This window comes from Gracilinanus agilis, chromosome 4, assembly GCF_016433145.1.
Source record: "Gracilinanus agilis isolate LMUSP501 chromosome 4, AgileGrace, whole genome shotgun sequence".
NCBI lineage: Eukaryota > Metazoa > Chordata > Mammalia > Didelphimorphia > Didelphidae > Gracilinanus > Gracilinanus agilis.
The window spans coordinates 397,474,773-397,488,734 of record NC_058133.1 but is presented as its reverse complement, the minus strand read 5'-3'; the positions used below and the strand labels follow the sequence as shown (position 1 = coordinate 397,488,734).

Here is a 13,962-nt window from a genome sequence, read left to right as displayed (position 1 = left end):
TCTTGGAGCTCTTCATCCTTCTTGAGCCAAATTTAATCTGAGTTTTCGACCAAAGGAATAGCACACTTTTCTTTTTTTCTCAATTTTTTTGAAGTCTCCTTTTTCAGACATCAAGCTAACATGTCTGACTATACCCAGCATTCTCCTCCTTTACCATCTGTCCTGAAAATAATTTAGGACTTTGAATCTAAATCTTGGGGAATTGTGAATTTCAAACTGGTAAAAGAAAAGTTTAGTTCTATACATCATTAGCACTTTGTAGTCCTTTATGAACTCTAGAATTCTGAAGCATTCTAAAGCAGCCTGACTCAGGAAGAGGGCGGACGTACATTTGGAGTCTGGGATGTCTTCTATTAGCAGTCTGTGAAGGGCTACCAATGCTAGAAACCGATAAGTTGTCCCAGTAGTCCTCTCAAACGGAGTATGAGTGACAGTCCGACGAGAAACAAGAAGTGCATCACTAAAGAGGAAAAGGCTGAGATCGTGGACATGTTCATAGAGCCTATGTTGAGATGGGAGAAAACAGGATAATGAATTAGCCAGCAGAGCCAGTGTTACTGTAGACCCTTTGAATGGGTGGCTTGTTTTTGTTTTGATTCCTACTCTTCTGACATCTGAGTAGTAACATTCCTTTGAATCTGTTGAAAAACAATATTGTGGAGATACCAGTCCTGCTAGACTGGTTTGGACTACTGAGCTAATATGCATATTTCATAACACTTTCTGTCAAGAAAGCCAACAGTAACACTTTTCCCCATATTTAAAAAAAAATTAAAAAGTGTCAGTGCTCTGGATTTTCTAATTTTGAGGAAAGGTTGGTAAATCAGAAGACCTGGCTTCCAATTGTGACTAGAAGTGGTTGTGTGACCTTGCACGCCACAATTTCTCTGATGTTCCACTTCCTCATGTGTAGAGTGGGGTTTCTACTTGAACCTCCATCTCACTGTACTGTGTACAACCAAACGGGGAGCTCTGTAATGTAAAGAAGCTATAGAAAGGAGTTGTAGACCCAGGACACACCATCATCCTTCCCCATCCTTCCCTCCCTTTCTATTAGTTGTGATGATAAAATGTGAGAAGACAAATAATCCCATTAGGTACTCATTAGAACAACAGAATTGGAAATGCTCAACCAGTTTCATATTCGTCTTCTTTTGGTTTTCAATGAGCTAAAAAAGTGCTTTGAAATCATTTGTGACTCATGATTACTTTGCTCAAAATTCCAGTTGCTTAATGTAGAAAGTGCACCCTGTTTTATAAGATTTGTCAAATTTCCTTAAATGCTAGAATTTATATATTTACTGTACTTTGAATATACAATGACCACAGATCTTAGCTGTTCTTAGACATTTTACTATATGTTGTTACTCATGGGCTAAACTATCTTTTAGATCACCAGGTTGTATTGGTAGAATGAAGAAATGGAACTATTAAGTTCTGGTAATATGGAGTCATTTTCACAAGTTTCTCTGTAAATGCAAATATTCTATTGTTCTAGAGAATGTGCACTGGGAGACCCTGCCACTTTTTCTTTTAAGTGAAAGAATCTTATGGAAAGGACTCATGTCTGAACTCCTTCTACAACATAAGGACATTTTTTTGGTTGTTATAAACAAAAATCCTAAATATTCCAATGAGGGAAAAAAAAAAGACAGGAGTTGCAGTTAATGCTAGAAATACATAATCCCTGGCTATCAATGGACATAACATTGATATTATTTATTAGATGGATTCATGCTTGAAAAGAGCAGAGATGAGAACATTGGTTTAAAAGGTTTTTGTGAAGGATTGGTAGGACTGAGGGGAAAATCATTTTGTGAGATTGTCACTACTATTTTCAAAATAAGGAAACAGGAACAAACATGTCACATGGTTTGTGCGAAGTCACACAGCTGTTCAGTAGTCTGTCTGGTACTTTCTTCCTGTTTTGTTTTGTTCATGTTTTCCATAGGGCTACCTCGACTCTTCCCCTAGAGATACATAGGCATACACACACAAAAGAAATCATTTCTGCCCTATTCTAGTAGCCCACACTTTGTACTTGAAGTCTACACTTCAGCACAATAACGTTAAGTTTTATGTGCATTGCTTGACAGAATACTGACTATGCTCATTAGAGTCAAGGTCATGCATCACAATTAAAGAAGAAAAAGTTTAGGAGTTATAAATTTTACATATTTTTAAAGTACCTTATATGATCTAATGACAAGAAACTGAAAATTGAAGTTTGAGTCACAATAGAGAACCTAAGCAATTTTCTTATGAGTTTCCTCATCCCATCTATTTGCTTAGAATTTCTAGTTTGACAGTTTCTACTTTGATACCTCTTCTCTATTCTACCTGACAAACTTTTAAAAATCCTATAGTCACAAAGAGAATCATGGGCATAAATTGTGTAATCTGCTTTTTACATGAGACAAAAGCTGCAATATGCCACCTGCCATATGCCAGTAGGAAAAATTCTGGGAAATATTAACTTGAAGTGATATGCAATTCTCCTGAGAGAAAGACATATAGGATCTTTGATTTCTCTACATTTGGCAGCCATCATGTTCAGGAATGAACTAGCTTGATTTTAATAGCAGTATTGAGACAAAGGCTTTCAAAAAAAAAAAAAAAGAAGAAAGATAGTTCACCAATCAAGCACTTAGGGCTTCATTTTTAAATTTTTTCTTTCCGCTATGAGTACTTGGCCAATTAGATGGAGTGAATTCTTAGCATAGACTTTAAGTCTGTATTCCATTCAATTTAATAATCATTTACTCACAACCTGCTCCGAATAAGGCACCAGGCCTGGACCTGGGAGGAAAAATTAATTAGAACCCACATCTGTCTTGTAAGGACACAAACTGTATTTGCTTAGATCTTGCCTCAGTGAGAAAGCTTTATACTTGAGGATGTGGGTCTGAATGTCAGCTATGTCAGTTCCTGAGCATCCGTTTCATCATCTATAAACTACAACAGTAGCATAAAATACCTACACCAGAAGGTTGGTGTGACAAAAGGGATTTGTAAACTATGAAACACCATGACAACAGGAGCCAAAGAGGAAAGTGGCAACCCACCATATAATCCTGGCCATTTGACTTTGGGAGGAAATGAGGAACAATAATATCTTTGGCCATTCTACTAGCCATCAAGAATGCCCAGTGAATTATGTCAGGGCTTTGTGTGTTCTTTTGTTGCATATTCCTTTTTACCTTAATGAGAAGCTGTCTTCCTCATTGCAACAGAGAAGCTGGGCCACGTCTTGTACCTTAATTAGGAATCTGTTGCCTTCTGATAGAGTCTGTGATTCAAATGTAAAATTCAAATAAGATAAATTAATAGAAGAATTTTTAATTTTTAAAATTTAATTTAACTTTTAATTTATTTGTTGGTTGGTTACATTAAAATACCTAGATATCTTCCTCTTCTCCTCACACAAGAGAAGGCATCATTTGGCAAAAAAAAGTGTGCGTGTATGTGCGTGTGTACATACACGCACACTTTTTTATATACATATATATACACACATATAAATAGCTTTGATTTAAAAATCCTTTATTATAGTCCCATTCTGCAAGCCATTTGATTTCAATGAATAAATATGCAATTTCTATTTTGTTGCTTAATTCAACTCTGAAAACTATTTAATGAACTAATTTTTTTCTTAGATTGAGCCTAGAATGAGGAAATGTAAAATACATTTGTGAAAGTTGATTTATAGTGTAAATTTCTTGAATAGTTTTTTTGGGAAGAGGGTAGTTTAAAAGGCAGAGGGAAAGCAGTGTCCTGTCCATCCCAGATGGACAGTCAAGGCAGGTCTCTGATGTTTAAGAGGGGATGGTCCTGGATAAACACAGCTCTCGATGTTCTAAGTGATTCTGAAGGACCATAAATTGTAGAAGTTGATGACCTCTGTTGGCAAAAGGAATTTCTTCACCTTATTATCAATGACATCACAGGTCCAGTCTCTACCCCTTTAAAAGCTAGACTGGCTCAGAATGAGAGAAAACAATTTGAAGAGAATTCTAGAGGAAAATTTACAGAATGCAGTTGCTTAGGTTAAGGAATAGACTCCAGACATATGCAAGAGAGAGAATCTATTTTCGCTGATAGCTGAAGGAAAAGGTAATGCCAGAAATTGTTTTGACTAGCCTGAGTTCTAAAACAGACTTTTTTTCCCCTTTCCCTGTAACTTTTCTTCTCTTTGACAAACCAGACTTAAAAACAACCCTTCCCCCAGCCCATCTAAATTACAAAAGTCAAATAAGATTACTGAATTTCCAGTCCATTAATATTGTCTAAACATTTTTTGTGTGAAGAGTCTCATATTAGTTACTATTTTGGTGGAAAAACATGAAAGAAGGGTATCCCCAAGCAAAGGTCTCATTGCAGTCGAGGCTTGGGTCTCTGGTAAGGATTGTACTTCTACCCTTTCCATGAGTTACTACTTCTGAGATGCAGGTCTACTAAACTATCCAAAAGGCATAAGTAGCCATGGACACAAGAGAAGGCGCACTGGAGTACTTACGGGACATCCACAGACACTCCTTTCTATGTCCGACAACTGATCTTTCCTGTTGACATTTTGCTTCAACTAGAAAACAAAGTCATTATTTTACCCAAATTGAACATTTTCTACGAAGTTTACGAAGAGAAGACAGTTCGGTATGATGCTTCTTTCTACAAAATTTAAGACAATACTTTCAAAATCTCAATCAGATTTTTTTTGTTCTTAGCCTTCTGAGAGAGACAAAAAGGAAAAAAAAGGAAGAACAAGTTCCTATCTACAATTTTTTAAAAAGCAGCTTCTGGAGCATGTCCTAGCATTTATACATATTTAGTCCAGTGCCTTATCCTTATACAAATGTAGCACTCAAACTATGATAAATGAGCATCATATATTCCTTGAGGGCAGTCTCTCATTTTTCATCTGACATACAACCCATAGTTAAATGTTTATTGAAATATGAGTAAGTGAGTAAGAACCAGGAGGCACAAAAAGATTTTGAATTAGTAAACTTCTCTGAATCAGGCAGAAAAAGTCAAATAATGCATTTTAGAAAGATTTTCAGTAGCATGCTCCAGGAGTGGGGAGAAGAGGAAGGTTTTTTTTCTAACTCTTATTTAACCAGAAAATTAAACTTTTTATTCTATTCAAAAAGCTTTCTAAAGTTCATCAAGATTATATTGTCATTCATTAGTTCTCTGATTTTGGAGTGGGGGAGGTGGCAATCTTGAATCACATGGTTTGAATTACTTTGCCACAGCATCAATTAGCTTTATTATAGAAGTATAAAATCAATTAACAGGGCACCTGGGTAGCTTAATGAATTGAGAGCCAGGCCTAGAGATGGGAGGTCCTAGGTTCAAATCTGGTTTCAGACACTTCCCAGCCATGTGACCCTGGGCAAGTCACTTGACCCCCCATTGCCTACCCTTAGTGTTCTTCTCCCACAATACTGTGTATTGGCTCCAAGACAGAAGGTAAGGGTTTAAATAAAATGAAATCAATTAACACAGGCATTTTTAAAATAATAAAATAGAATTTTCTTGAAATGAAAATGTTGATCTTGAAAGAAAGACTTACATAGGAACTCAAAGTGTCTTATGGTCAATATATCTTTATATTCATTTCTATAAGAACTAGCTGCGTCAGTTCCAGAAGCTACAGGATCGCATATTGAATCAACCAACCTGATTTATATAACCTATGTATCTTTTTATTTGTTTGATTGCAGTAGTCAGATCTTCACGGTCGCCATGTTCTGAAGGTGTATGAAGCCTCAGGCCATAGAGAAGGTTAAGGTATTCCTCAAATCTTCTCGATGGGTACAAGAGCAACTCCTGCAGGCTGCAAATAAAGGATAGGTCTAAACCACTTGGAAAACCAAATAGACTCCTGCTTTTTTGCTATTTGACCTCAACAATTTTCCACCTCAAAACTCACCTCATCATTCTTGTAACAATAGTCTTGTCCTTTGTCTTCAAAAATGCCCGGAATGATGGAATCCTTTCTCTACACTGAAAAGTGAGCATTACACAACTTTGTTTTATTATTATAATTTTGCTGCATAATATCACAACCTTTCTTTCCCTTGTGTAGCATTTCCATCCAAATTGAATGAAAACCATTAATAGAGTAGAACCCTATTGTATTGGATTTATATACACCAGAGGGCTAACCAATCCACCAAAACATAACTATATACAAGAAAAGCCTCCTGAATTCCATGTGAACTGGAACAACCTCCAGAACTTGATGCAGAGTGAAAGGAACAGAACCAGGAGAACATTGTACACAGAGACTGATACACTGTGGTACAATCCAACATAACAGATTTCTCTACTAGCAGCAATGCAAGGATCCAGAGCAAGGCTGAGGGACTTATGAGAAAGAAAACTAGCCACATTCAGAGGAAGAACTGTGGGAGGAGAAACACAGAAGAAAAACAACTGCTTGTTCAAATGGGTTGATGGGATGTGATTGGGGATGTACACTCTATGCGATCACCCTAATGCAAATATCAATAATATGGAAAAGGTCTTGATCAATGACACGTGTAAAACCCAATGGAATTGCACATTGGCTTCAGGAGAGGGGTGGGAGGAGGGGAGGGAAAGAACATTCTCTTAATCGATTAAATAAAAGAAAAAAGTCTCCTGTTACATAGATACTTCCAAAGCTATGTGAGCATTTATTCTTTCTGAGTCAGTCTTCTCATCTGTAAAATAGGGATAATGATAATTGCAAATATGTGCCTCACAGGTGGTTATGAGGAAAACAGCTGTGCAACCCTTAAAGCATAAATGTGGGATTATTATTTACAATACATAGCTAGTCTTAACTTCCAAGGTTATTATAAGTGGGTTCAAATTCACTTTACTAATAAAATCTTCATCAAATACCTGATCAGCCTGGACTCTAGTGCAAGTTTCATCATTAACTAATAGTTTGCTTCACGTCCTGCAGTCTCGGGGCTTCCCCTTCAAAACAGAAATACAGTTCACCTTCCTCGTTTCAAAGGGAGACACTGAAAGTCAACTAAGAAGACGGATGTGAAAATGCTCTGCAAATAGGAAACGCTATTCACACACAGAGTGGTGCGATGATAATGCCATCCATGTATCTCTGGGGTCTGTTTTATATGTGACATCACACGTGATATATATGACATACACAGATACATGAAATTATATATTATTGTGCGTGTGTGAATGTAGGCAGAAACAACACTCAGGGACATTTGATTACAAGGTGCAAGAAAGGAGAGGAGCTTTCTCAAGATCATCCAAGAGCCAAACCTGAGGGTTTCCTGGACTTGTGTTAATTCTTTTTTTCTTTACATTCTTTTTTATTTTTATTTTGAATATTTTCCCATAGTTACATGTTTCATGTTCTTTCCCTCTCCCCCAAACCCTTCTAAGCCACGTTAGCCGACGCACAATTCCACTGGGTTTTACATGTATCATTGATTAAGACCTCATTCCATAGTATTGATAGTTGGACTAGAGTTATCGTTTAGTGTCTACATCCTCAATAATATCCCCATCAGCCCATGTGTTCAAGTAGTTGTTTTTCTTCTGTGTTTCTCCTCCCACAGTTCTTCCTCTGAATGTGGCTATTTTTCTTTCTCATAAGTCCCTCAGAATTGTCCTGGGTCATTGCATTGCTGCTGGTACAGAGGTCCATTACATTCTATTTTACCACAGTGTATCAGTCTCTGTTTACAATGTTCTTCTGGTTCTGCTCCTTTCACTCTGCATCAGTTCCTGGAGGTTGTTTCAGTTCCTTGTGTTAATCCTTAAAGCCTGTTTCCCTGCCAACATCCACTGATTCATCAAGATCACTTGATCCTCGGGGAGTCGGACTCTAATCTGGGGGCAGATCCCCAAACTCCCAGTCCTCACCTTGCCTGATAAAGAGACCTTACCTAAAATAGTTTATAACAAAGATGATAGGATAGACATTAGATAGAAGGCGAAAGGGAAGGAGAACCTTTGGGTTGAAGCCAGGATTGGCTCCCCAAAGGATGGACCTTGGGGCTTAGTTCATTAGGGTCTACCTTGTTCCCTCTGCCCATCATCTTCATCCACAACCCTGAGTAGCCCACCATAAATTATACAGCAGTCAGATAAAAGGTTCCAAGTTTATTCACGGACAAAGAGGGTAAGAATGTCTGTAAGCAGTTGCTTAACTGAGACTACCATGGTGGAGCCTGTTGGCCGACAAAGGAAAGCTTCAGTTCACCAAGGATCTATGCAGGTCCAGCCAGGGTCTCTACCCACCACAGCCACCGAGATAGCCTTCCCACTGTCCTATGGCACCGCTCCCATTCTCTGCCTGTCCACCATTCCGGAGAAGCCCCCTCAGTGTGGCTCTTGGATGGTCTCAAGAAAGCTCCTCTCCTTCCTTCCACCTCGAGCTCCTCAGTCCAGAAGCCTCTTCCTCAGGAATCTCTCCCACCATGCTCTACTGTTTCCAACCGGCACTGCTCGCTCTCCTCGCAGCATGTAACATTCTCTGAGTCGAATTTTCTTTCTTCACACTCTGCCTTTGCATGTGGCATGTATCATACAGAGGTGTGTAATATAGTATACGTATGACGTGTCTCTTACTTTTGTAATAACTGACTTCAGAGGTCCCTTCGCTGGCATTCATTGCCTCATGAAATCTGTTTAATCTTATTCAAGTTTTGGTTATGACAGAGCTTTTCAAAGTGCAAGCTGGTGGTTCTAGCTATAGATAGTTTCTAACTGTGGTATAGTCTTCTGTCTATGATATTTTTCCTATTTTGGGAGGGAAAGACAAGCTCACATCTCCATTATAATAGACCCCCAAAGCTGGATTTTTCTCTTCTATGGGAGGAATAAATGATGTTGGAAGGATTTGTATACTCTCGCTTGTCACTGCAGTGACAGAGTCAAAAGAGTATTGAAAGAAATCTAAAAATATTGTTACCTTTAAATCTTTTGGGGGAAACATTAAAGAAATTCCTCACTTTTTAAAACGTGTTTTAGTGAAGATGAGGTTTCTTATTCCAGAGAACAACCGTTCTAACAAAAGCAACATAAACAATAATGACTAGCATTTATATAATGCTTAAAGGTTTGAAAAACACTTTACATGTTACTTCATTTTGTTCTCTCAACAATCCTGTGAGAGAGATGCTATTATTATTTTCATTTTACAGCTGAGGAAACAGAATCAGGAAAAGGTTAAGTGACTTGCTCATAATCACACAGCTAATAAATGCAGCAAAATTATAATTCAAGTCTTCCTGTCTCCAAACCCAGCATTCCATCCACTTCATCAGCTAGCTATCTTTAACTGTTAACTCCTTTATATGAATGGGAGAATTGGATCAGAAAGAAGTGAAGTGACTTGCTCAAAGCCACAAAAAAATTCTAATAACAGAGCAAAGAATGAGATGAAGGGACCTGTGAGAAGCCAATAAGAGAAATAGTCTCAAATAGATAAAAAATCTGAGACTCCTCTTTTGACCCCTTTTGTGATCTACACCTTTTCTTGTTGAAAATTATTGTGGCCTTATTGAAAAGCTTTAAGCTCTTAGCAAACTAGCAGTCAAGAGGTTAACATTCTTCCCCTTTGGTCAGAAATGCAGCTGCTTGGCAAACCAAGGACAAAACCTTAGTTTAGCAGGAGCATTTCGCACCGGAGAAAAGCATTTTCAGACTTAGCTTGCTAATAATCACGTAGCTGAAGATCCAGTCTGGTTCTTATCTTCACCTTGAAGGTTCTGAGGTTTCTGTGTGTTGTCTAAACTAATTGCAATGTCTATGAAGCTGTAAAACTCTCTGTGCTTGTGGGTGAAAGAGAGTTTGAATTTTCATATATAATAAACTTGTGACTCAATGGCACTTCAGAGAAGCAGCTATGAGTTAACAGTCAAGATTGTCTCCTGTGTCCATTTCTTTCTTATCCACTAAGCTGTCCTTATCAGAGATGATAAATAGATGTCGACAGGGACCTATGACTTAAGTAGAGTATATGACATTTCCAAAATAACAGATAATCACAAGAAACTTTTTTTCCCTTGTCAGAGCTAGGTTAACAAAACTGGCAAGTTCATCAAGTTTAATGAGGTTTTCTTACAGTTCTGATCTTCTTCCTTTATTCATTTATCATTTTTCCCAGACTGAACCAGAAGCATGGTTTTATTTTATTTTATGTTTATTTATTTTTTAAAATCCCTGTCTTCTGTCTTAGTATCAATTCTACAGAAGAGCAGGAATGGTTAGGCAACTGGGGTTAAGTGACCTGCCCAGGGTGGCACAGCTAGGAAGTGCCTGAGGCCACATTTGAACCCAGATTCTTCCAAATATAGTGTTCTATCCACTGTGCTACTTAGCTGCCCCCATAAGATTTTAAAGGCAGATAATTTTGTTGTAGTCATTTGTATGAGGCAATCCAGAAACTAAGGGCAGAGAATAGAGTTAGGGACTGGACCTATGATTTCATTCCTATGAGAAACTCCCAGATGAGGAAATTCCCTTTACCCCAGCAATCCTGTACCTTCTCTGCCTATTAGAGAGTTGTTTCAGGTACCTGAGAGGTTAAGTCACCCGCTCAGGCTCACACAGCCAATATGTGTCAAAAGCAGAACTTGAACCTCCTGTCTTCAAGGGCATTCTCTAATCATAATACTATGTCTGGAGAAGAATATAGAGAGGGAGGAATTCTTCCCTATTTACAGTGATTCTTGACTCAAGGAATCAAAGATGAAGCTTCTCTTTAATTTAGAAGAACCTTATGAATGCTATGATAATGATAATCACAGCTTTTAGAGTTTTGAGGTTTGCAAAGGACTTTACATAGGTTATCTCATTTGATAACTTGGTAATGTCTCAGCCTTTAGTACCTTCTCAATTGTTTTCAGAACAACAGGGTAATTGTTGAAGAAATTGGTGTATGTTTTCAACTGAAGTCCAAACTTGGTGAATATTTCTCCCAGACATTGTGCTGGTCCCCATTCTTGGAGTCTCTCAGTTAGTTCACTCAGAAAATGCCTGCAACATGAGACCAATGACATAGGTGAATGATAGCCAATTAGTATGAATTTTCTACTTGTTAGGTAGGACATTAACAATTCATCCTTTTAGTCCACATTTTTAGTAAGACCTTTGGCTATTTTTTTTCTCCTTGACTTTGCCTCTGACCTCTAGAATTGAGGATGTGGTAAGGTAGGAGCTTCTGAGCTTGAGGAGGTAGATTCCCCCTGCAAGTCTAAATGCCCTCCTCTTTGCTGTCACAGAGAGCTTACAAACTGCAGGGTTGCATTTAGAAGTCCTCAGGATCCCCTCACCTAAGAATTCCTCTCCTCATCTTCAAAATTTTTAGAAATGTTAAGGATCCATGGAGAAAGACTCCCCTAAACTTCTTTTGTAGATCCAATGTTCTATTAAATCCCAAAGAAATGCTCTAAGGAATGATGAACTACTTGATTTCTATATGAACTGGAAAGATCTCCATGAACTGAAGCAAAGTGGAATGAGCAGAACCAGGAGAACATTGTACATAGAAAGTGAAACGTTGAGGCACAATCAAACATAATAGACTGCTACTAATAGCAATACAATGATCTAGGACAATCCTGAAGGACTTATGTGAAAGAATGCTACCCATATTGAGAGAAAGAACTGTGGGAGTAGAAATGCAGAAGGAAAACATATGATTTATCACTTGTTTATATAAGTATATTATATTTGGAGTTTTGATTTTAAAAGATTAGTCTATTACAAAAATGAATAATATGGAAATAGATATTGTGATAGATAATATATGTATAACCTAGTGGAATTACTTGTCAGTTCTGAGAGAGGGAAAAGGGGAGGGAAAGAGCATGAATCAAAAAACCATGGAAAAATATTTTAAAATAAATATACATTTTTAAATCTCACAGAAAGTTCTCTCTGATGTCTAATGCTAGGGAGTAGCTCAAGATCAATTCCTCTTATTTTATCGTCAGTGGAAATGATTGTTCTCCTTTCTGTAACAACTAAATACTCCATGTTGATTATGGATTTGTTCCTCATTTTTTTCTCACCAAATTAACTTTTGTTCCATTCTCATTTGAGGCTCTCAGCTGAAAAAGAAACAATGATATCTGCCTTTCTCCCAACTACTCAATTACAATTTAGGAAATGAAGCATGGATTCCTTTCCACTACACTATCAATATTTTGGTAGCTTAATTATCTAACTCATACCTGTTGAGATCTAAGATACACAGTATATCAGAAAAGATGATCTGGATGTCCATGGAACTTAGGATGGCTCTGTTTGATGCCAGTGCTGCTTTCATTGGAATGACATAAACATGTCTCACTATTTCCAACATCTGTATATACTTTCTCTCACTTTTCAATAGCTCTCCAGCAATTTTACTCCTTTTTTCTGCCAAATCCATCTGTAGCTTTCTTTCCTACAGAAAACATAAAAATGGATAGGAAAGGTAAAAGAACACATCCTTATGTGCTTAATACCTCAGAATGAATAAGGGTAAAAGTAGACACAGGAATCAGTCTATTTAGCTATTTGCTTTTTGTGTCAGGAAATGATTTTTCTTTAAAGATCAAGATGAAAATGTTAAGTGGAAATTTGATCATTCTAACCATATATTTTTATGTACAATCTCTGTCATTGCCTTTCTCCAACAACCCTTTTGCACAAACAATTTCTTTTAGGATCATAGTTTAGAACTGGAAGAGACTTTAGAGGTTATCTAGAACATGAGGGTAGGCAGCATGGTGCAGTGGGCTTGGTGTTAGGAAGACCTGCATTCAAATATGGCCTTCGACACTTATTAGCTGTGTAATGTTGAGCAAGTCGTTAACCCTGTTTGCTTCAGGTTCTTCATCTATAAAATGAGCTGGAGAAGGAAGTAGCAAACCACTCCCAGGATCTTTGCCAAGAAAATCCCAAATGAGGTTAACAAAGAGTCAGGCATGACTGAAAAATTAAACAACAAAGAACAGAAGTGTGGCTGAAGAAAATTCCCAAGATGTAGTTGAACCAGATTAAAATGTCATTGGGAAATGTTTAACAAAATAATTAAAACTGGTAGAGAATATGGTAATTTGTAGCCTTCAAAGTCATTATGTGGCTCATAGGGATCTGTCTCTATTTGAGTTTGACATCACTGATCTACATATTTTCATTTCTACAGATGAGGAAACTGAGCCCCCCCAAAAAAGTTACGTGGCTTGACCAAGGTCATATAGGTAGTGGCAGAGCCAGGTTTGGAGCCTAGGACCTCTGTCTCCTAATTTTTTAATTGTCCACACTGCCAGATGAGTTAGAAAAATTCAGGAATATTTATATTCAGGTATATTATTTATAATATTCAATGAATATTTAATTAATTTAATTAAATAATATTTAAATAATATTAAATAACTGAAATAGTATTATTATAAGGCTATATAATATAATATAGTCTTTCTGCATGATTCTCTGAGAATTAAGGGCCCTCTTGTCTATATTGTCCCTCTGTGAGTGCATCAGCTCCCATAGATTAAAGTAGCATCTCCATGCAAATGAGTTACAAATCTGTGTATTTGAGTCCAGTGTCTCTCACCCTGCGCATCAATCTTGCATCACCAATTGCCTGTTAACTATTTCAAACTAGATTTCTCACAAAGATGTCTCGAACTCAAAATATCCAAAACAGAATTCATTATATTTCCCCCAAACCCAGCCTTCTTTCAAATTCCCTTTTTTTTCCTATAGACTGCACCACCACTCTTCTAATGTCCCAGATTTGTAATCTCAGTATTTTCTTCAACTTCTCACTTTCTTTCATCCACACACAATTGCCAGATTTTGCTATTTCTCTCTCCATGACCATTTCTCTTTACTCACAATTTACTACCATACCAGTTCGTTCCCTCATCACAGCTACCTAGATGGTTATAATATATATATATATATATATGTATATATATATATATATAT

General features: G+C 37.3%; 1 protein-coding gene across 1 annotated transcript in view; it reads right to left on the bottom strand.

Moving 5' to 3' along the window:
* The window catches only part of ECT2L (epithelial cell transforming 2 like), a 114,002-nt gene that overhangs the window by 2,646 nt on the left and 97,394 nt on the right, over positions 1-13,962 (bottom strand). The window contains exons 12-18 of the mRNA XM_044675446.1: positions 12,216-12,430; positions 10,869-11,016; positions 5,936-6,009; positions 5,683-5,839; positions 4,517-4,582; positions 3,201-3,289; positions 330-502 (exon numbers count right to left, since the gene is read on the bottom strand). Of these exons, the coding sequence (XP_044531381.1) occupies positions 330-502; positions 3,201-3,289; positions 4,517-4,582; positions 5,683-5,839; positions 5,936-6,009; positions 10,869-11,016; positions 12,216-12,430 (922 nt within the window). The remainder of the gene's footprint in view (positions 1-329; positions 503-3,200; positions 3,290-4,516; positions 4,583-5,682; positions 5,840-5,935; positions 6,010-10,868; positions 11,017-12,215; positions 12,431-13,962) is intronic.